Below are 20,915 nucleotides of genomic sequence, written 5' to 3' on the forward strand. Positions count from 1 at the left end.
GCAAGCCAATGTGTATCACTTTGTCGCCAGACTGAGCAACATGGCTGTGCTGGCAATAACCCTATGGCTGTGCTCCCTGGCCTTAGCCGGCGTTAGTGCCAATATCACCAACATATTTGCCCTGACCAACAAGGAACTTCTCACGAATAACTTGGTCGGCGATCAGTATTTGACAATTTCCAAGCTGAGAAGCCTGGCAGTGGAGTTTTTTGACCACTATTCCAATGCAACAATGGAGGATCTCACACCGGATTTAAATGAGTACTTTAATGGGGAGCCGAGAATTCCCTCAGTTCAGGATCTTGAGTGCCTGGCGGACCTGGCTCTCCTGTCCAACGATTTGGCATCCTCTAAGTTCTGGGCTCTAAAGAGTAAGTTCCCTAATAATCCCTATAATAAAAATCACTGTAGCCCAATCGATCTCCAGTGATCGACTCATGGGGTCTGTTGCCCTCGGGAATACTCGTGGGAAACTGGTGGAACTTGGGGAACTTCGACGAGTGTATTGGAATTGACCACGCTGTGACGACCGCTCACAGTATCAAGGGCAAGTACTGCTTTTCCAAGTTGGCTTTGTCTTCCGGCTCTTCAATGCTGGCCATCAAGTCAGCAGTCTGCTTTCCCGCCTCCTGCTCCGCCACCCACATGGACACCATGCTGCGAAGACTCTTCCAAACGCTTCTCAGCGTGGAGATCTCTTCGGATGTGACGATGGTAGACGAGGCTACGTGTCAGACCTCGGAAACGAAGCCCTACGATGGCCTCACTATATTCACCATGTAAGTGGAGATCCCAGAGATATGTATATACATTCAGTAAAAGTGAAAACGGAGAAAATCAAAGATCAAATGTTCACACTTGTTGGATACTGTTTTTCAAGACGAAAGAAATCCCGGTTGAAATAAGAACACTTTACTTCTTTTTTGGGTATTTAAAAGATTTATGTACTTGCAGAGTCATCCTATCGATTTTGGGTGCCCTTGTGGGCCTCTCCACAATTTACGACTACTTCTTTTGCCAGGATGAGAGTGAGTATTTTCCAGGAGTACTCTAGTTATCAACTAATATTAAATGGCCTTGTAGAAACCATTAATCCAGTGGTCAAAGCTTTCTCGGCACGGGCTAATTCGCGGGCTGTTTTTCGCATCGTGGATACCAAGGCGAACCCCAATGTCATCGACTGTCTTCATGGAATTCGATGTCTTTCGTTCATCTGGGTGGTCTATTGCCATGACTACCTCGTATTTGCCACGTCACCGAACATAAATATGGGCTATGTTTTGACGGTAAGATAAATGAACCAATTGCAGCCTGTAAATTCTACTAACATATCACTGATGCTTAGTGGATTGACTCCTTCTTCAGTCTGTTTGTAAAACATGGGGTCTATGCCGTGGACACATTTTTCTTCTTGAGTGGACTATTGCTCGTGGTGATTGTTCTCCGATCGATGGACAGGTAGGCTATGGTGCTCCTCCTTCTTTACAACTGACTTTATTGGGACTTTCTTTTTAAGAACCAAGGGGAAGCTCAACATACCTATAATGTATCTGCATCGGTATCTTCGCCTCACCCCCCTTCTGGCCTTTGGAATACTCATCTATCTGAAGATTATGCCTCTCTTGGGCAACGGACCCATGAAAGGATCGGTGAACTTTGATGATTACTCATCGTGCGAGGATACCTGGTACTTGACGCTTCTATATGTTCAAAACGTTGCCACGAATCGATTGGTAGGATGTTCTGTTTGGGATCTCTGGGATTATAAAACTAATATATATAACTTCCCACTGTTTGCAGTGCATTAGCCACTCCTGGTACCTGGCGGTGGATATGCAGCTATACATCTTCGCACCCTTCCTCCTGATCTCCCTGTACAAGTGGGGAAAGAAGGCGGCCGCGGGGATCTTTGTTCTTATGATGCTGCTGGCCTGCTGCCTCTTTAGCATAATGGTCATTAACAATCTATCCCTGTAAGTGGGTTCGGGGAATACCATGTGTCTCAGCTAATTGTATATATTTTTAGTGGATCAAGTGGTGAAGAGTCGATGAGAAAGCTCTATTATGCCACTAATACCCGGGCGTCGCCCTATCTCATTGGCATCCTGTTCGGGTACTTTCTTCACCTCAACCGGGGCAAGCACTTCAAGCTAAACCGAATCTGTGTGATCTTGGGCTGGCTGGTTGGATTGTCGCTAATAGCCACCTGCATGTTTGCGGTCTATGGCCAGAACACACTGCCCATTGTGGAGGAAGCCTTCTATGTGACCCTCACCCGGATCGCCTGGCCCCTGGGTCTCTGCTGGGTGGTCTTTGCCTGCATGCAGGGATACGGGGGGCTGGCCAACAGCTTCCTGTCCTCCCCACTGTGGCAGCCCATGTCGAGGCTCTCCTACTCCGCCTACATTTTCCACATGTTCATCGAGGGCCTCAACGGCGGCATTACCCATACCAGCACCTACTTCAGTGACTACCAAGTGGTAAGTTCAGATGATATTACAAGCAGGATGACAGTTCTAAGATCCGTATTTCCTCAGATGCTTCGATTCTGGTCAGACCTTGGCTTCACAATGCTGTTCTCCTACCTCATGCACATCCTAATCGAAGCACCATTCGCCAGTCTGGAAGTTCTTCTGTTGCCCACAAAGAGGCCAAGTCCTTCAAAGCTACCGGTTGTTGAGGCCAAGATTGCAGAAGTGAAGTCTAAAGCCGATGAATCTTTAGTAGAGGAGCTTGCGGAAGGATCCACCACTTCTCCCGCTTTCGAAGAAAAGTCTGCAACTGCACCTGACAAAGATGCAGTTTAAATGTTTCGATTAAAGCTATTTTTTTTAATTATAAAATAAATAAATTATACTCAACAAAATAATATGCTTTTAATTAATCTTACAATTCGGTTGGGAACCAAACGCAGATATGAATTTCCATTCTACACGTTTATGACTTCTAAGTGCTTTCTTTAGATCGAAGACGAACCCTAATATGTACAATTCCATGGACTCAGGATTTTTAATGAGTCAATCAATCAAATCTGTATTAAACTCGATATTGTGTTTTATAATGTTGCCTCAAACGATAAAAATAACCTGCTCATGGTTCCCATTTTACAAAATTTTTCGGAGTATATCAAACACTTCAAAGTTTACTTAAGAAAAAAACGGTTACATAATTAGTTATATAACCTAAGACATAGGTTTTTAGGAAATGTTGCCGGCTAATTAACGTTATGCATTCCTTTAATGACTCATAGTTTCGGTGACCACTGCACTAATCTTAAATTACACATCACCTCTATGACTCATAATGTGTAATTTTGTTAAACCGAATGATTATTAGACCAATCTGAAGTGGAATGTAATTGTTCGTTGAACGATTATGACCGTCTTGAGTGCATGGGCTTTGAACTCAAGGACTTGCACATTGAAACAGCATTGGAATTTAACTATATATAGATTACTAGTAGGCTGCTTTTATTAAAGATTAAATAGGAACTGATAAGATGCGTATTTTCTAACTAAGGCTATTATTATGACTCGAGGTCTTTGGTTGCTTTCGTGCTGGCACATTCCGGGTTAGCCTGGTCCAACTGCGCCTCACTATCCTTCTTGGGTTCGATCTCGGTTCGGGACTCTTCTTTGGGTGCCGGCGAACTTCTTCGATTGGGAAATATCATTCTCTCCAGCCCTTCCAGAGGTGCCTCAATAATGGCGTAGAGCACATAGGACATCAATAGGGTGAACCCAAAGGTGGCCCAGAAGCTAAGCATCTGTGGAGGTTCAAATAGGTAGGATGTTACAATTTAAAAATTAAGTAATTAAGAATATACGAGAAAATATATGCAAGGTCCCGTAAGTTCTGTCCACTTACCACGTCGTAGTTGGAAAAGTAGGTATTTGACCGAATGCGTCGGTGGTTGACCTCCTGGATGAAGATGTGCCAAATGTACGCCGAGTAGGAGAGCTTCGATAGGGGCTGCCAGAGGGGTGAGGACAAGAAGCTATTGGCCAGTCCCCCATATCCCTGCATGCAGGCAAAGACCACCCAGCAGAGGGCCAGAGGCCAGCCAATACGGGTCAGAGTGTAGTAGAGGGCTCCCTCTAGGACTGTGGGCGAAGGGCCCTGCAGCTTGGCATATGGGAACAGGACGAAGATCGCGGTGAATATCATGGCCAAACAGAGCAGCCATCCTGCCCAGACTGCCAGGCGGTTCAGCTGCACCTTCCTGCCGCGAGTCACGTGCAAGAAGTACCCGAAGAGGGTGCCAATCAACCAGGGCGCCGCATGGACATGTGTGGCATAGTAGATTTTCTTCTGTACCTCTGGAAGCTGTCCACCGTTTCTGAAAAAAGAATTAGGTTAAATATCCCAAAGATGGAAAGTCACTGTGTTTTGACAACATACTTGAACATTATATTGTAGTCATTTGTCATTATGGTGGCAAACAGACAGGCGGAGAGTAACAGCATCACCAGCAGGATGCCCGCGGCTCCCTTCTTGCCCCACTTGTAGAGGCCGATCAGCAGGATGGGGGACAGGATGTACAGCTGCATATCCACCGCCAGGTACCAGGTATGCGGGAGGCACTAAGGTCGAGGAATCAGTTATACACAAGACATTAGCGAAAATTAGACCACCAACTCACCATGCTGGAGGTGGCGTAGTTCTGAACATAGAGCAAGGTCAAGTACCAGGTATTATCGCAGGTGGAGTAGTCAAAAATCCGGGATTTATCGTACATAGGACCGTCGGCGAAAAGGGGTAGCATCTTAAGGTAGACTAGTATGGCAACGGCTACAATGGGAGTGAGACGCAGATACCTATGCAGATACATAAGCGGGACGTTCTGCCTTCCCTTGGTTCTGGAATTAGACATATATGTATATGGAAATTGATCTTCGGACTGCCCACGCTTTCAACTCACTTTTCCAAAGAGCGCAGGCCAATGGCGACCAAGAGCAAGCCACTTATGAAGAAGAACGTGTCCACCGCAAATTGCGCGTAGAGAATGAAGCTGGTGAAGGGTTGCGACATCCATACCAAGTTATCCGCCAGATTGATAGCCGGCGATATCAGGTTGATGCTGTACTCATGGCCCAGAATCACCCAGAAGAGGGACAGGCAGCGCATCCCATTCAAGCAATGGATCACATTGGGACTTGCCTTGATGTCCACAACAGTGAACAGGGATCGCGATGTGGCACGGGCAGAGAAGGCCTTTATAAGTCTGGGAATCTTATCTGCAAGATAAAAGATCATTCACTAATCATTATCTGTAGTCTCTGTGAGTGGGAGTGGGGAACTCACCCTGCTCCGGACACAAAAAGTAGTCGTAGAGGGTGCAAGCGACCACCGTAGTGCAAAACGCGGACAGTAGGACACTAAAAAATACAAGGGGTCAGTCTGGTTGAATTAAATCATCATCATGACCCCGCTCACATGGTAAATATGGTTAATCCATCCATGGGAGGACTCTCCTTCACTTTGCACGACTTCTCGCTAATCGAAAACAAATTGCTTGGGTCACTAACACCCAGGAGTCTCTGGAGCAGCTGCTTCAGGAAGGTCTCCATGGCACTTGCAGAACAGGAGGAGGGAAAACACAGAGCGGTCTGCATGTTGGTCAACTTGAGGATATCCGAAGTGAGGCCGAGCCACTTGTAAACTGGCAGCTTCATAAAGCAATACTTCCCCTTGATGTTGTGCGTTTCGCTGATGGCACCATCCACCTTGATGCACTCCTCGTAGTTTCCCATGTCGATGCGGTTGCCAAACAAGTATCCCGAGGGAACTGTGCCCCAGGCATCAATCACTGCAGGTGAGTATAGAAAATACAATCTCTATAGGTATTATTGAAAAAGTATACACACTTTTAATGGCCCATCTCTTGGCGGAAGTAAGGCCACTCATAAACTGGGCCATGTCTGCCAGGCACACCAGATCCTGCTCGCTGAGCCGCCCGTCAAGGAGATGCAAGTCCGTTGACGACATATTTCGAAACTCTCGAAAGAACTCCATTCCCAAGGAACGCAGCTCCATTAACCGTTCGTAATCCGCCATGGAGGAGATTTCATTTTCTTTCTTTAAAAGGACGTCGTGGTTGGGCAGTGCTCCTTGGGCTAAAGCCAACCAAATGACTAGCAGCGTTCCCGTTCCCACTGCTCTGATCATCATCTTTCTTTTGGGGCTCTCTGTATACGACTGATTGACTAATAGCCCTTCAGTAGCCCATTTATATATGGGAACCCATGCCCAATGCTATCCCCCGAATCGCGGAATCTTTATCGCCCAGGTTCGACAAGTTACTACGTATAGATAAAAGTGCCGATAATCACAGTTGATATACGCACCTTAGCCGTCCGTTCCTCTTCAATTTGTTGATCGGTTAATCATTGTGGGTTTTACTGAAATTGCTGGAAATAAACTCGTCAAGATAGCCCGTCCCTACTTATTTTTCAATTTAAATCTAAACAAGAAAACAACCGGATGTTTTAACGGAACTGTGATACTGTTTTATACCGTGTTATAGAAAGTTTAGCCGTTTAAAATTGTGCAACTTTTATATGGGTTAAATAGGAATAATAAAATCTCTTCCATATTGTAGAAACCAAAATTTTGTATTTACAGCCAGTGTCCAATTACTGCTCCTATTATTTTACCTATAATTTTAAATACTCCCGATCTCCGCCAGCTATCTTTTTAGCGTGTTTTATAATCGATTTATGTAGTTTACCAAGTTAGTTAGTTTGCAATGGGGCTTATGTATGGGGTTCAACAAAATGATTGGCAAATTGTCTGTCAGCTGTCTGTCGTTTTGACGGTGTGTTTCCGACATTGAAGACTAATCGTATTTGTCAGTGTCCAGGGCATCGAAAATAAATATATATATTTCTTTAATATCCTGTATTTGGCCCAGGTTCGGTTACGTTTTGTGGGAAATGGAAATCGAAACGAGTTTTCACTTTCATCTAGGCTAAGTTCCCAGCCAAAAGTCGAGGGGAGTGTTACAGACAGGTTTTCTATACGCATTATGGACCAGATCACATTTCTTGGTTACGCAACACATCAAGGTTAAAACTGGAAGGAACGCAAACTTTGGGTACCCGACCAGTTTCCAAAGAACGTTGCCTATCTAAAGTGCGTAAGGATTTGAAACGGTCCAACCCAATTTCGTTATTGATACCTTTTATGGTAAACGTTGTAATAAAATAAAAATGTTTGTTTTCTGAAAGTAATTTGTGTAGAATATGGCAAAAGTGGAATATGTTAAGCAAGCAGCTGGAGTACCATCAGATATCCAAAGATTATTTTGCTCTTGTTTTTAGCACTGGTTAAAAACAAAAAAGAACGCGAGTTCGTCATATGTTGGCCAACTAGTCGAGCTAATGTCTTATTTGCATACAAAACTGCCACAACACTCAAACCGAAACAGTCAAAGTTTTCGTCAAATCTTTTTCAAACTCATGGCGCAAACTGGTTTACCCGATTCAATGCGAATGTGAATTGAAAGCGAGAGGTTACAATTGTCCAAATCCAAGCCAACCCATTCAATCCGAGCAAAGAAAATTCAGTTGCGCCAATACTTGTAAAACAGCCAACGCTCTTAATTACTGTGGAAATGATTAAATATATCTCGAAAATCAAATTCAACAGCCGCAGCTAGACTGAAATTGAAATTCATATTATTATGAGAGCAATTCGTGACAACCTCTTTTTGGCACAGTGGGACTATTGCATTAAAAAGCCCCAAGATCCTCTAAATATATTATTTATTCGTCATAGGTGTTTTCGATCTTAACCTAGGAAGGACTTAAAAGGGATGCTAATCTTTTAATCGTAATCAGTACCACTAACAGTACAACCTTTATAACTGCACAGAAAACAAGTGTATTTCCTATTGTGTGTGTACTTCAAACCATTTTTATATGTCTGGAAGATTCTTATAAAGTATGGATGATGTTACACGGCGTTTACTCGTATATATTCAGCTATATTTCGTAAGGTAAGTCTTAGATGAAAATGATCAATCCGTGTTCTTTGCCATAACTTGGGGTTTTTTACAATTTTAAAATTCAGTTATGAAGGTTATATTGCCACCGTTATGGGGGGTGATTGGTGACTTTTGAGGACCCATTATCTGGTATTTTTCAAATGCTTTTCGCAGTCCCACGGTGCGTGCAAGCTCACCTCTTGAAATGCACTGGCCGCCAAGCATTATGCATAGTTTGTGCTGCACTTACGATCTATAAACTGCCGCAAAAAGTAGTGCAAAAGTAATTGTTGCCACGCACTGAACCCAACTCGTTGATAATCGTCGGCCGTTGGGGAGCTCGGGGTTCGCGATTACGAGATCCAGACGGACAGCCAGCTAACAGCCTAACAACCCGTCTAACTAGTTGATTTTGGGGCACTTAATCCGCGACGCCCAGGCTCGGCTGGCACTTCGCCCGAGTAAAGTCAGGCAACTCCACCGCTGACCAGTGCCAGTTCTCATTGGAACGGCCTTCCGAGCGGTACGGCCAGCGGTACGAACTCCACTATCCTATAACCGTACTCCCCCGAATCCTGCAGGATGCTGAGCCAGCTGCGCCTGCTGTTCCCAGCCTTGCTACTGGGTGTGCTCCTGCTGGTGGGAGAGATCTCAGCAGGTGATCCTGTGCCCCAGGATGTGGCCGTTGGACGGGAGAAACGCGGCACCGTCACCCTGGACCTTGGCCTTCTCCTGCGCAACCTGCTCCTGAAGAGCGCCCAGTTGTCCTCAGCCAAGGCCAGTCTGGTGAAGACCACCCGTCGTCCTCGAACGACCACCACGACGACACCACCACCACCACCACCACCTCCTCCTCCTCCGCCACGCAGCAGGAGACCCATCTGGCATCCGTTCTTCAGTTCCGGCTACCTGCCCTTAGACTACGATGCGGACTACGTTGATCCTCCAGCGCCACGTCCTCCTGCGCCGCCTCCACCACCACCACCACCACCCACTGCGCAGCCGCCCAGACGCCCAGTTCGTCCGCCATTACGACCACGTCAGCGCCCAACGCCGCCACCACCACCCCCGCCTCCGCCGAACTATGACTACGACTATGACTACGATGCCCCTCCCCCAGCCCCCACTGAGGCACCACCTCCTCCTCCACCACCACCGCCGCCCGCTGCTCCGACACGCCCAAGGCCACAACCACAACCCAACCAGCAGAGGCGTCCGGCGCAGCTGGGGGATCGCCTTATCTATCAGTACGCACAACCTACTGGTAAAATACGAAACCTTTTAACTAACTGCCGTACAATTGGGTTCTCTCCGACACTTTGCAGATACCTTCTTTAGGTCGCGAGCCGTGGGGGAGGCGGCGGAAGTCCCGGACAGCGGAGACATAGACGATTCAGATGCGGATACGGAAACGGGTACGAGGACGGGTGCAGGTGCTACTGATCCAGCTGAGTCCAAATCGCCTGCTCCAACGGCTCCCCGATTTTTGGTCAACTATGAGAGCGATAGCGATTTTGGGCCACCGCCGACCGGACAGCAGGGTCAGGATCACAATCAGGATCCACCTGACGCATCCGGATTCCCGGCATCACCATCACCCCCAGGCTATTTCTCGCCCCTCGAACTCGGCGGCCTCAATCTCAATCGCTTCCCGACTCCCAACCAGCAGCAGTACTTCTACAACTAAGCGGTACAGTTTCTTATTTTAACTTTTGTGTGGCAATGAAATTGAAAATATTGCTTGTTTATTGCAGTGTGTGCTTACAATTGGTTGCAAACTAGTAATATAAGTAAGCTTTTTTTTTACCCAATTTGCATAGTGGTAAATTATAATTAAAATAAAGTAAAATTAAGGTTTCTGAATAATGGTATTGTTGGAGGGAGTAATGGTAAAGCTACGATTACTATAGAGCCGTTACCCACAGAATTTAAATTTTGAGAATGTTTGGCCTTGCTATAAGTACTCTTTTATCAAACAATAACAAGGTAAAAAATTGTGACGATTTTTTTTAAGAAAATGTATCTACTGAATAAATAACTTTCTATATTTTTCTCAATCGGCAATCAAGGTTGTTTTTAAAATCGGCTGTAAAGTTATTGAAAAAATCCCGAAAAACCTGTACTCAAAATTTTATTTTGCTCTTATATTGCAGAAATTTTAGTAAGAACAAGTATGTCAAAGTAAAGTGTTTAGATCTTAAATGTATCTTTCCAATGACGTGTCTTAAGCATAAAGCGTTAAGGAACTGTGACCCCTTGAATTTTAGCCATTTCTAGCTTGTTTTCCGCAAAACTAGCGAGTTTTTCAAAAAGTTAAACCACTATCCGATATAAGAACAAAATATATATCATTTTGAAAACTGCGCCAAAATGCAAATTAATAATCAATCCCGTTTTAAGCTGAAATCTGCGATAAGTTCCGGTCACACGCGAATGTTGGGAGGGTGTCTTGGCTATCGCTGCCAACATTTCGGTGGGACCGTACTGTCGCGCAGATTTTCGTATGGTCACACTCTCGATAGCTTCGATACCAAATAACGCCTCATGATATCGAAGAGCGATAGACCGAACTTTACGGAATTTAATTAAGGAAACGAGTGAAGAAAATTTGGATTATCGCTAAATACGTGGTAGATGGGATCGCCGACGATCCTTTGAAATCCTCGCTCGGCCCCTCGATATGCGTAGCAAGTGCGGGAGTGTGAACGCAACGCGTGTGCAGTGCAGGGCAATAGTTCCAATTCCGAATCGCAGCAGGCGTGAAGAAAGCGACGCATGAGGAAAATGCATACAGATGCGAAAACCAAGAGCCAGCCGCGCTGAAAAACAAGCAAGCACTAATTAATTGCCAAATGTAAGCCCTCGAACGCAGCCAGTTGTATTTTTTGCGTTTTTTCGCCAGATTTATGCATTTTCCACTGTCTGTCCATCCCTGTGTGCGTGTGTGTGTGTGCATACTGTTCTTTTTCGCGTTTGCGTTTTGGTCAATTAATGCGAATTTTTTCTGTTTGCGGCCATTGAATTGGTTATTTAACGAAATAACAAATTCGGTTTATGATTTCACCCCTCCTTCCCCTCCCCCACCCCCAAATCAGAACAAATAATTGGAGTTTGCAGATTTGAAGTGCGACGCCTACCCTCAATAAGCAAGAAAGAGATAGCACGTGTCCGACCCATACGAATGCGTTTCAATTGTGTGTGTATTTGTCTGCTCCCCCGACGAGCGTGAATGTGTGTGTGTGCGGTGTGCAAGCAAAACAAAATTTGGCGATTCAAAACAGTTGCAAAATGCAAAATACATTTGGTCTGCAATTATTAATCGTTCCCCCCAAATGGACCAACATCAGTTGGTAATTGGTCAGGCAAAAAGAAAAAAGAAAACAAGTATTTCTTTTCCTATGCCTTTTGATGTGCGCCTGTGTCCGCACCCAACAAAAGAACGGAAAAAGGCAACACGAAATCAAAATCGAAGAGTTCTCCTGTTTGCAATTCCCAATTAAAAGGCGCTAAACAAAAGCCCAAGCCCCAGAAAAGAAAAAGCACGAATTGAATTGAATTTGTGTCGCCCGAAATGCAAAACAACAAGCAACCAAACCACACACACACATATCTGCGTACATATACGCCCGCGCCTTTGTGTGCGTGAGCGACATGGCTGCTCTTTGTGCAATAGTAATAGTGTGTGACTATGAAAAATAGGCGTGTTTCTGTTTCGGTTTCTGTGTTTCGCGTCGCAGGTAAATAATTGCAGTCGCAAAACAACAGCGGGCTAATTATATCGAGTATTTTCCACCAGGCGGCAGTGGAAAGCCGCAGCTCCAACAAGAGGCGGAGGAGATTCGCGTCTTAGCCGGCGGATATCCGCAGACGCCTCCGCATGCTCATTCATTTGTGTGTGTGTGACTGCGGATTCGCAACGGCGACAAATGCACCCCTTTCGGTGCCGTTACTCCTTGCCAGCCTGCGTGTGTGTGTAAGGATTCGGTTATAAAGACCGCCGAATACTCTACAGCACGTGTCACCACACTACACACAACCAGAATCCCAAAAATCGTATTTTTCAAAGTCCAGACCGGCCTTGGCCACCAAAAGATCCCCTACAGCACGTGTGCATCCCCAAAGCGCTTATCTACCCACCCCCCATTGTCATTAAAAAAACCACACTTTTTCGGGAACCAACTAGTGATGGCGACATTTGGATACCCTTAACCGAATGTGCATCCGCCACACTTACATTTCTAAAAAAAAAAAAGGCAAGAATAGTTCCCAACTGGCCGAAAAGCAGCTGACATGTTGGTAACAAGCCAAGGAAAATAGCCATAAAGACCAGCCGTAAAAATATCTGCGATAAGGCCCGTGCTGCGTGTGGAATTCTGAATGATTTGAACAGTGTGTGTGCGAGCGTGAATCACTTGATCGATTTGATGATAGTCGGCTTTTGGCTTTCGGCTTTTCCAGTCCATCCAGCTGTCCAAAACACACAGTGACCACTTGCGCGGCAAAATGCGACACCTCCCCACGCCCCTCGGACAGCTCACTGACCACTAACCAGTGCTGGCAGTCTGAAATCTGCAAGAAATACAACCTCCAAAAATCTCGACCCTTTTGTAAATGACTAAGTGACTGGCACAGACTGTGACTGACTAACCGGAATCTCTGTTTCTTTTCGTCCCCGCCCCAATCCGATCTGAATTCTGCGAAAAACAGACCTTCAACACAGCAGCAGCAGAGTCGGCAACTGGAGGAGCTGCAGACGACGAGGAGCACAGCAGGAGGACCTCTGAGTAGTGAGCTGGGCTAGAGCATGAGAGACAGCCATGCCTTCGGCACGACCTGGTAGTCTCAAGGATCCGGAAATAGCCGACCTGTTCAACAAGCATGACCCGGAGAAGATCTTCGAGGACCTGCGCGAAATCGGCCATGGGTCGTTCGGTGCGGTCTACTATGCCCGCTGCAATCTCACCAAAGAGATTGTGGCCATCAAGAAGATGTCCTACACCGGGAAGCAGAGCCAGGAGAAGTGGCAGGACATTCTCAAAGAAATACGGTTAGTGGGGGCACCATGCACTTGGTTGTAATCATTACTCAATGATTCCACTCCCCTACAGCTTCCTTCGCCAATTGAACCACCCAAACACAATCGAATACAAGGGCTGCTATCTGCGCGAGTCGACTGCCTGGCTGGTGATGGAGTACTGCGTGGGCTCCGCCTCGGACATCATCGAGGTGCACAAGAAACCGCTGCACGAGGACGAGATCGCCGCCATCTGCCTGGGCGTGCTAAGCGGCCTGAGCTATCTGCACTCGCTGGGGCGCATCCACCGCGACATCAAGGCGGGCAACATCCTGCTCACGGACAACGGGGTCGTCAAGCTGGCCGACTTCGGCAGCGCCGCCATCAAGTGCCCCGCAAACAGTTTCGTCGGCACGCCCTACTGGATGGCCCCCGAGGTGATCCTGGCCATGGACGAGGGCCAGTACGACGGCAAGGTGGACGTGTGGTCGCTGGGAATCACCTGCATCGAGCTGGCGGAGCGAAAGCCTCCCTACTTCAACATGAACGCCATGTCGGCGCTCTACCACATTGCGCAGAATGAGTCGCCGACCCTTCCGGTGAGCGCTAGCTGTAAATTAGTATTCTATTATTAGGATCTGTTGTGTTTTCGAATTGAATTTCTGATCCCATTTAATACCCCTCAACTTAAGTACGGATCTAGAAATGAATTATTATAAATGTTTTCCCTTTTGATAATCTTACCCGACTTGTTTTTACCCTTGCAGAAGAACGACTGGTCGGATGCCTTCTGCAGCTTTGTCGAACTGTGCCTCAAGAAGATGCCAGCGGAGCGACCCTCGTCTGCCAAGCTCTTGACTCATGCCTACGTGACCCGACCGCGTTCCGACACCGTGCTGCTGGAACTGATTGCGCGCACCAAGTCGGCTGTGCGCGAGCTGGACAACCTTAACTACCGCAAGATGAAGAAGATACTCATGGTGGACACCTGCGAGACGGAAAGCGCCGTGGGCGATGCCGACGACCAACAGGACGACCATGCCGGCGGCGACAGCAGCAAGAGCAATAGTATTACTTCGGAACACTCCATACACTCGGTGGGTGTATCGGCGGCCAGTAGTCAGGTGAGGATTTCAGTTCAGTCCGCCCCCTTCCTGCCCCCAGTCTGTTTTGCTGATCCCGATTAACCCTATTCGTTCTTGCAGAGCTCCTCATCCAATTCCATACCGGCCGCGGCCCAGAATCATCACCATATCGCTGCGCACCACCACCAGCAGGCGGCAAGCGCCGCTGTGGCGGCAGCAATGCACCACCATCACCATCCACACCAGCAGCAGCCGCCGCCCAGCTGGCCAAGCGGCCAACAGAACCAGGTGGTGGTTCCGCCCGGAGCGGTGTCCCGCAATTCGTCGCGCCACCGCAACCGGCCGCCGCTGCCCAACATAATGCACAGCATGAACAACAATGTCACGCCCACCAACTCGGCCTCGGTGGTGCCGGCTCCAGCGCCTGCTCCGGTGCCACCGCCACCGATTTCCGTGATGCCGCACCTGAATGCGATGGGCCACGTGGGATCCTTCGCCAGCTCCGCGTCCTCGCAACAGGCCATCTCCAACGCAGTGAACGACCACGGGCCCAACAACTTCGCCACCATACGAACCACCAGTATCGTGACAAAGCAGCAAAAGGAGCACATGCAGGTGCGTTGTCGAGTTTCGTTTTTCAATACTCCTGCCTTGGCCGTAGATTTATGTGTGCGCTCACTCGTGGGGGTGTTGGGTCCAGGGGAGTCGCCTGGCTGCAGCACAGATGGTCCACCTCCATGGGCATCCATTGACGGGATCATGCCCAAGTTTTCGCGGTCCAAGCTCCACCGATTGCCTTCCATCCTGCGCGGCCTTTGTTCATAATCCGTCTTTCGTCCTCTGTCCTGTCAGCATCAATGGTCGCCGGGAGTCATCCCGTCATCCGGTCATCCGGTCATCCGTCGGCTTGACAACGTGAATCCATTCCCCCTCCCAGCTCGCTCGCTGCAATGCTTCTGCTTCCCTTGGTCCCCATGTCTTCTAACTTTTGTTGCCCTCTACTACAAGCTCTTTGTTGTGTTTATTGTTTTCCTCCCGCATCCTCGAACAGGCGCGCTATAACTTCTGTTCGCAGCTGTGTGGTGGCGACCATATCAACAGCCACGAATTCCGCGACGGCAGCCGGCGGAGCGAAAGCAACGGCAAGGGCAAGAGCAAGAGCACGCGCAAGCAAAAGGCCGGCAGCAAGAAAGACCCGAAACGCCACTGTCCCTGTGTAATTTCCTAGCCAGAGCGGAGGCGCCAATCAATTAAGAAATAAACGTTTTAAAAGCAGTCGCTGCCGGTACCATGTACTTACTGTAGTTAGCCGTTGCTGTTGCAGTTGCATCCGCCATCGCATCCTAATCGAAGCCCATTCTCGCCAGACTCCACAGCCTCCATATGTACCAGTACTCGTTCCCGACCAATCGTCCGCCCAACCACCCCACAGTCCCTGGTCATTGGCACGCCCATCATGGCTTCAAGCGCATCTGTTTTCCGTGTCTCTTAAATGTAAGCATTTTCAATCTGTTGTCATTTGGTTCACTTAAAGCTTGGTAGCTATAGCTTGGCCAGCGCCAGTCCATCAGCCACACTACACAGCAACTGTCCAGTGCCGGTCAGAACTGTAGTTTATTTATCGCTCATCTTGTTGCTCGTCCCCAGTGTCCCAGGTTGTCCAAAAAGTCTGTACATTCGTTCAACTTACTCAGTCGAACTTTATCATCCTTAGATTTTCCATTGTTTACACCAATAGCTATATTTCAGGCCACTTTTTTTCTATAAATCGAATTTTAATCACGTTTATTTGTAAAACAAAAGGATTTTGTTTAGAATGACACTTGATTTGACAAAACTGACTGAATTTATTTCAAAAATAGGCAACCCTGTGCAAAAAGGGCTTACACCTTAGAAACATCTGATGACTTTCTAAAATGAATCCTTTCATAATTGACTTGTTTTCTTGCTCTAATCTGATTGAACTTATTTTATAAAGTGGCAACCCTGTGAAAATGGGTTGACACCTTAGCAACAGCTGATGAATGACTTTCTAAAATTAATCCTGTCATATTTAAACTAGTTTCTTGATCTAGTCTTACCAAATTTATTTTATAAAGTGGCAACCCTTTGAAATAGGGTTTCCACCTTAGCAACAGCTGATGAATGACTTCAAAATTAATCCTGTCAATTGTCTTACAACAAAAATCAAGCAAAGTCATAAAAGGCCTCAGTCGAGTTACCACGACAGTCGCAAAAGGAACCTAGATTTTTTCGTCCGGCGTTTACGGGATTTGATCAATTCAGCTGCCATCAAATCAAGAATCACTAAAGGAGCCTAGGTTTTTTCGTTCGGCGCTTACGGGTTACATCAATTCAATACAATCAAGAATCATTCAAGTGCTGCTTTCGAACATCAGGGTCAGTAAAGTGTCTCCACTTTAAAGAAATTTCCCTAACTGCTAACATGTTTTCAAGGTCTCTCGTTGGAAGCCAAAGTTCAAGAACATGGCTGATATTGAAGAAATTCGCCGTCCTATTTATGCAGTTTTGCCATGGTTTCTACTGATTTTCGGAGTGATGCGCTGTTTTGATGTAACCGATCCACTGGCATATGTGTCTGTCTTTTTGCACGTATCTTTTGCATTGCTACTGTACTATTTGGAACCATATTTTGAAAATTTGCCAATTCGAGAAATTTTTACTCGCGAATTTTTACTATTATGTCGTTTTTAAACCGACCTCAAAGCCAACTGTCCTAGTACAAATGAATAATAAGAATGTATTAAAGGGATGGCATTAAAATATATATACCTAAGAAAGATATTATCTTGAACTTGTACCTAATTTTCGGAACTCTCTTGTTTAGATAGGAATTTCTGCTGTATAAAGTCATCCTGTGTAGTAGGGGAGCCACTTTCCAGTATCTTAAGAGGTCACCCTGTTTTAGGCCCACAATCCCCCGTAATCCCCGATAAGGTCACACTTGACAAGTCCAAGCTTTAAACCCCTCATTCGATTCGACACTGTAAGCGGGAGTTTGGCTTGAGCTTAAGTTGCGCCTGTTGGAAAACTAGTAGAACTATTGCATTTTCCGCTTGAGCAATTCTTTTTGCCTTAACTTAATAATACGTAGCCTAGTGCCTAGAATCCGTAGACGGAAGCCTAGAGGCCAAGGAGCGCTAAGCCAATCGAATCGAATCGAATGATTTGGCCGAGGCTTGCGCCCGTTGAGGTTATGGTTGAGCTGGAGTTCGGCGGCGGTTTTGTAAGTTATACAGTTAGTCTAGTCGCAAAAAGTAGTGTACCAGTTGCCGTAGTGGTCCAGCTGCTGCTACTCGCATTTCTTCTACGCGAGCCATCTAACCATGTGTGCATTCTCTGCCCCATTGTGCGCCATCACATCACCCGCTATCCAATCCGATCCAACTCGATCCGGCAGGAGGAGATGCACGAGCAGATGTCCGGGTACAAACGGATGAGGCGGGAACACCAGGCGCACCTGCTCAAGCTGGAGGAGAAGTGCAAGGTGGACATGGAGGCGCACAAGACGGCCCTGGACAAGGAGTACGACACGCTGCTGCACAATTTTACAAGGGACCTCGAGCGGCTTGAGGTGAGTGCATGGAATGGAATGGGGGTTCTTGGAGCTGGTGGATCTCTAACCAATCCAAATCGATTGCAGACCAAGCATCAGCAGGACGTGGAGAGGCGGGCTAAGCAAACGAGCGCCGCCGAGAAGAAACTACACAAAGAGATTACGCTGAAGCAGGAGGGCGACCGCAAGGTCTACGACCTGAACCGCAAGAAGGAGTACAAGGCGAACAAGGAGAGGTGGAAGCGGGAGCTCTCCATGGACGAGTCGACGCCCAAGCGGCAGCGCGATCTTACCCTGCAGTCGCAGAAGGACAACCTAAAGCAGCACGAGGCGCAGGAGGAGCAGCGCATGCTCCAGGCCCAGAAACAGTACATCGAGCTGGAGATGCGCAAGTTCAAACGCAAGCGCATGATCATGCAGCACGAGCACGAGGACCAGCAGCTCCGCGACGTAAGTGACGAAGGCGGCAAGGCCATGTGGTTGCTGTCGGTGATCTAACCTCTTTTGTATTTCGTAGGAGCTCGGTAAGAAGGAGCAGCAGCTGGAGCAGGCGCACGCCATGCTCCTTAAGCACCACGAAAAGACACAGGAGCTGGAATACCGCCAGCAGAAGAGCGTGCACCAGTTGCGCGAGGAGCAGGTGCGTCTCATGGATCCCTGCGAGTCCACGCAATGACCCTCTAATCTCCCCAAAATCCTCCACAGATTAACAAGCAACACGACACAGAGTTGCACAATCAAAAAGACTACATGGACCGCATCAAGAAGGAGCTGGTGCGCAAGCATGCGGTCGAGCTGAGGCAACAGCCCAAGAGCTTGAAGGTATGTATCATGTGCGAGAGTGGAGGTGACCATATTCTAATCACCCATCATCATCCCCTCCTCGAGCAGCAAAAGGAGCTCCAGATACGCAAGCAATTTCGGGAAACATGCAAGACACAGACGAAGCAATACAAACGCTACAAGGCGCAAGTTCTGCAGACGACGCCCAAGGAGCAGCAGAAGGAGGTCATCAAGCAGCTGAAGGAGGAGAAGCATCGCAAGCTGACGCTGTTGGGCGAGCAGGTGCGTGATAAGCAAACCTAACAGTTAAACAAATGTATTATTATTATTAGGAAATTGTAGTTTTATAACTGATATACAGACGCAAAGATCGTCTTATACTTTCTAAGAAATTACGAAACTACCATAAAAACCAATTGTCAACCCGTTTCGTTTGCAGTACGAGCAGAGTATTGCGGACATGTTCCAAAGTCAGAGCTACAAACTAGACGAAAGCCAAGTGATCGAGTGCCAACGTACCCACGAGCAGCTGGAGTACGAGCTGGAAATGCTCACTGCCTACCAGAACAAGAACAAGAAGCAGGCGCAGGAGCAGCGGGATCGGGAACGTCGGGAGCTCGAGAACCGGGTCAGCGTGCGGCGAGGTCTGCTCGAGAATAAGGTGAGTGTGCCCTCTCTGAGCCGGGAAAGTGGAGCCCCCAAACTGACCACTCGGACCTCTTCTCAACCCACAGATGGACGCCGAGTTGCAGCAATTCAACCAGGAACGCGCCGAGCGCTTGCGCATGAAACACGAGAAGCATACTAAAGAATTGCAAGCATTTGATAACGAATCAATTGCCCTAGGTTTCAGGTAAATGCCACTTACATACATGTAATGATCCTTGAGAATTCGCGAACTAATCGGGTATCGTCTTGCAGCACTTTATCACTAATTGAGGTATCTCGTGAAGCCTATGCAGATGAGGAGGGGAGTTTGTCTGGTTCAATGATTAGTTTAGCCCATAGCAATAGTTCAACAAGTTTTCCGGCTGGTTCGCTATAGCATAGACAACAACAACAACAACAACCACAACAAGGCCAACCACAACAACAAGTGTTTAGTAATATAAACTACTTCAATTTTAATGGAAATTATAAAGCCAGCAGTACGACAGCAACAACAACTAGAACCCGACAAAAGCCACAAAAACCGCAGCTGAGAAACCAACAACAACAATAGCAATGTTTTTGTAGGAACACCCATTAATAGTAGCAATCAATTATCGCATTGATTGCCCATAAAAGGACACGAAAACCCAAGTATTTTCTAAAAGTTACAACAAGCAAAAGCTGCAATAGTTTTGTATTAAAGGAAATTCGATTGGAGAAGGCAACAAGATACTAACATTTGAAACCATTTAATACAAGATCAATCAAAAACAAAGAAAAAGAAAAACCAACATAAATAAATAATTATATATGTAAGCATAAATGTCATACACAAACAATAACACAACAAACAAAAACAAACAAACAAACAAGCAAACAAAGATCAACATCAAACTTTGATATGCATATGCAAAGTGTTTAAACTTACGTTAAATTCTAATTTGATATTATTACCGAGTAAATGAATCAATGAGCATTTTGATATGTTAACGATTTCCATTTGTGCTATCGCGCTGCAAAAATGTTACGAACAGAAATAGGTGTGTATTATTTGTTAAAAAAGAGATAACTCGCGGAAAATAGATCATTCGGTTTGCCTTCGCATTCGGGTTTGCGAGAAATTTAAATGTTATTTTACAATTGATTGTCGACGGGGGCTGCGATCGCAGCTCACAGTTCCATCCACATATCGATTGCCATTTTGCATGTTGTTAGGTTCAACATTTTCGGTTTACGTTATGTTTTTCTTATTTTGACTTCGATTGCGATTCAAATAAAAGTATTTTTTAAAAGAAAATATTAAATTTATTCTTTTATCTGCTGTACAATAAGTTTTATGGCCAAAATTATTATAAACCCAGCAAATATTAAAATGCAAAACGATAACGATTCATTTTGTTTACAATTAATTTAGTTTTGTTTGTTATAACAAAAAGGATATAATATATATATATATAACTAAAATAAGCCTATTTTAGAGTTAATTAATGCAAATTGCAAAATGCTTAGTCAAAACAATAAAAATTGTATAGAAAATTAAAGCATATAAACGTTTAATTATTTAAAGATTTATGTTTACGTGGAAATATTATTCGAATCAACGGAAACCCCACTCCTACAGAAGGAAAACCATACAGAAATGCGAATTAGAATGCTCGGCAAATGCGAAAATATGTAGCAAATAATATTTTACTAAACAAAATAGAGTGAAGAAAAGCAAACCAACCGTATATTTCCGTTAGTCATTAATTATATTAAATTTAACACAAATCTCTATGAATACAGATGAGGGAACGATAAAAGATCAATACGAAAGCA

At 46.1% G+C, this 20,915-nt stretch overlaps 4 protein-coding genes across 10 annotated transcripts; 3 read left to right on the forward strand and 1 right to left on the reverse strand.

Annotated features, from left to right (window-relative positions):
* On the forward strand, positions 1-2,869 carry LOC108014937 (nose resistant to fluoxetine protein 6). Its single transcript, XM_017081158.4, has 9 exons — positions 1-371; positions 428-779; positions 955-1,028; positions 1,084-1,286; positions 1,346-1,458; positions 1,517-1,733; positions 1,801-1,973; positions 2,027-2,480; positions 2,538-2,869. The coding sequence occupies exons 1-9, from the start codon at positions 41-43 to the stop codon at positions 2,805-2,807; spliced, it is 2,187 nt and encodes a 728-aa protein (XP_016936647.3). The 5' UTR covers positions 1-40; the 3' UTR covers positions 2,808-2,869.
* Positions 2,870-3,437: 568 nt separating this feature from the next.
* On the reverse strand, positions 3,438-6,212 carry LOC108015074 (nose resistant to fluoxetine protein 6). Its single transcript, XM_017081313.4, has 8 exons — positions 5,868-6,212; positions 5,437-5,809; positions 5,305-5,378; positions 4,922-5,237; positions 4,643-4,859; positions 4,402-4,583; positions 3,868-4,339; positions 3,438-3,766 (listed from the first exon to the last, which is right to left on the reverse strand). Exons 1-8 carry the CDS (start codon positions 6,169-6,171, stop codon positions 3,527-3,529), a joined length of 2,178 nt encoding a protein of 725 aa, XP_016936802.3. The 5' UTR covers positions 6,172-6,212; the 3' UTR covers positions 3,438-3,526.
* A 1,963-nt stretch (positions 6,213-8,175) lies between these two features.
* Positions 8,176-10,029, forward strand: LOC108014939 (WAS/WASL-interacting protein family member 3). Of its 3 annotated transcripts, XM_036820559.3 has the most exons (3): positions 8,217-9,251; positions 9,313-9,677; positions 9,742-10,027. In XM_036820559.3, the coding sequence occupies exons 1-2, from the start codon at positions 8,570-8,572 to the stop codon at positions 9,672-9,674; spliced, it is 1,044 nt and encodes a 347-aa protein (XP_036676454.3). In that variant the 5' UTR covers positions 8,217-8,569; the 3' UTR covers positions 9,675-9,677; positions 9,742-10,027. The 3 variants fall into 3 exon arrangements, with proteins under 3 accessions (XP_036676456.3, XP_070853568.1, XP_036676454.3); XM_036820561.3 differs by lacking the exon at positions 9,742-10,027 and having other exon boundaries at positions 8,176-9,234; positions 9,313-9,470; XM_070997467.1 differs by having other exon boundaries at positions 8,216-9,251; positions 9,313-10,029.
* Positions 10,030-10,512: 483 nt separating this feature from the next.
* Positions 10,513-20,506, forward strand: Tao (Serine/threonine-protein kinase Tao). 5 transcript variants are annotated; one of them, XM_017081590.4, is made up of 13 exons: positions 10,522-10,841; positions 12,695-13,034; positions 13,096-13,600; positions 13,769-14,125; positions 14,207-14,701; positions 17,508-17,681; positions 17,751-18,113; positions 18,181-18,303; positions 18,369-18,485; positions 18,555-18,728; positions 18,886-19,107; positions 19,181-19,299; positions 19,368-20,506. In XM_017081590.4, the coding sequence occupies exons 2-13, from the start codon at positions 12,805-12,807 to the stop codon at positions 19,489-19,491; spliced, it is 3,003 nt and encodes a 1,000-aa protein (XP_016937079.1). In that variant the 5' UTR covers positions 10,522-10,841; positions 12,695-12,804; the 3' UTR covers positions 19,492-20,506. The 5 variants fall into 5 exon arrangements, 4 of the variants coding, with proteins under 4 accessions (XP_036676770.2, XP_016937081.1, XP_016937079.1 ...); XM_017081593.4 differs by lacking the exons at positions 10,522-10,841; positions 12,695-13,034; positions 13,096-13,600; positions 13,769-14,125; positions 14,207-14,701 and adding an exon at positions 17,064-17,333; XR_005014865.3 differs by lacking the exons at positions 17,508-17,681; positions 17,751-18,113; positions 18,181-18,303; ... (3 more) ...; positions 19,181-19,299; positions 19,368-20,506 and adding exons at positions 16,279-16,486; positions 16,544-16,889 and having other exon boundaries at positions 10,513-10,841.
* The last annotated feature ends 409 nt before the right edge of the window (positions 20,507-20,915 follow it).

The sequence above is a fragment of the Drosophila suzukii genome, chromosome X, assembly GCF_043229965.1.
Source record: "Drosophila suzukii chromosome X, CBGP_Dsuzu_IsoJpt1.0, whole genome shotgun sequence".
In the NCBI taxonomy this organism is placed as follows: domain Eukaryota; kingdom Metazoa; phylum Arthropoda; class Insecta; order Diptera; family Drosophilidae; genus Drosophila; species Drosophila suzukii.

Coding starts and splice junctions, on each gene's coding strand:
- LOC108014937 (XM_017081158.4), top strand. CDS start 41: ATGGCTGTGCTGGCAATAACCCTATGGCTGTGCTCCCTGGCCTTAGCC. Junction 372..427: donor TAAGTTCTGGGCTCTAAAGA/GTAAGTTCCCTA, acceptor ATCGATCTCCAG/TGATCGACTCATGGGGTCTG. Junction 780..954: donor GGCCTCACTATATTCACCAT/GTAAGTGGAGAT, acceptor ATGTACTTGCAG/AGTCATCCTATCGATTTTGG.
- LOC108015074 (XM_017081313.4), bottom strand. CDS start 6,171: ATGATGATCAGAGCAGTGGGAACGGGAACGCTGCTAGTCATTTGGTTG. Junction 5,238..5,304: donor CTTTTTGTGTCCGGAGCAGG/GTGAGTTCCCCA, acceptor TTTATCTTGCAG/ATAAGATTCCCAGACTTATA. Junction 4,584..4,642: donor ACTACGCCACCTCCAGCATG/GTGAGTTGGTGG, acceptor CCTCGACCTTAG/TGCCTCCCGCATACCTGGTA.
- LOC108014939 (XM_070997467.1), top strand. CDS start 8,570: ATGCTGAGCCAGCTGCGCCTGCTGTTCCCAGCCTTGCTACTGGGTGTG. Junction 9,252..9,312: donor TCAGTACGCACAACCTACTG/GTAAAATACGAA, acceptor GACACTTTGCAG/ATACCTTCTTTAGGTCGCGA.
- Tao (XM_017081590.4), top strand. CDS start 12,805: ATGCCTTCGGCACGACCTGGTAGTCTCAAGGATCCGGAAATAGCCGAC. Junction 18,729..18,885: donor TGACGCTGTTGGGCGAGCAG/GTGCGTGATAAG, acceptor TTTCGTTTGCAG/TACGAGCAGAGTATTGCGGA. Junction 19,300..19,367: donor TCAATTGCCCTAGGTTTCAG/GTAAATGCCACT, acceptor ATCGTCTTGCAG/CACTTTATCACTAATTGAGG.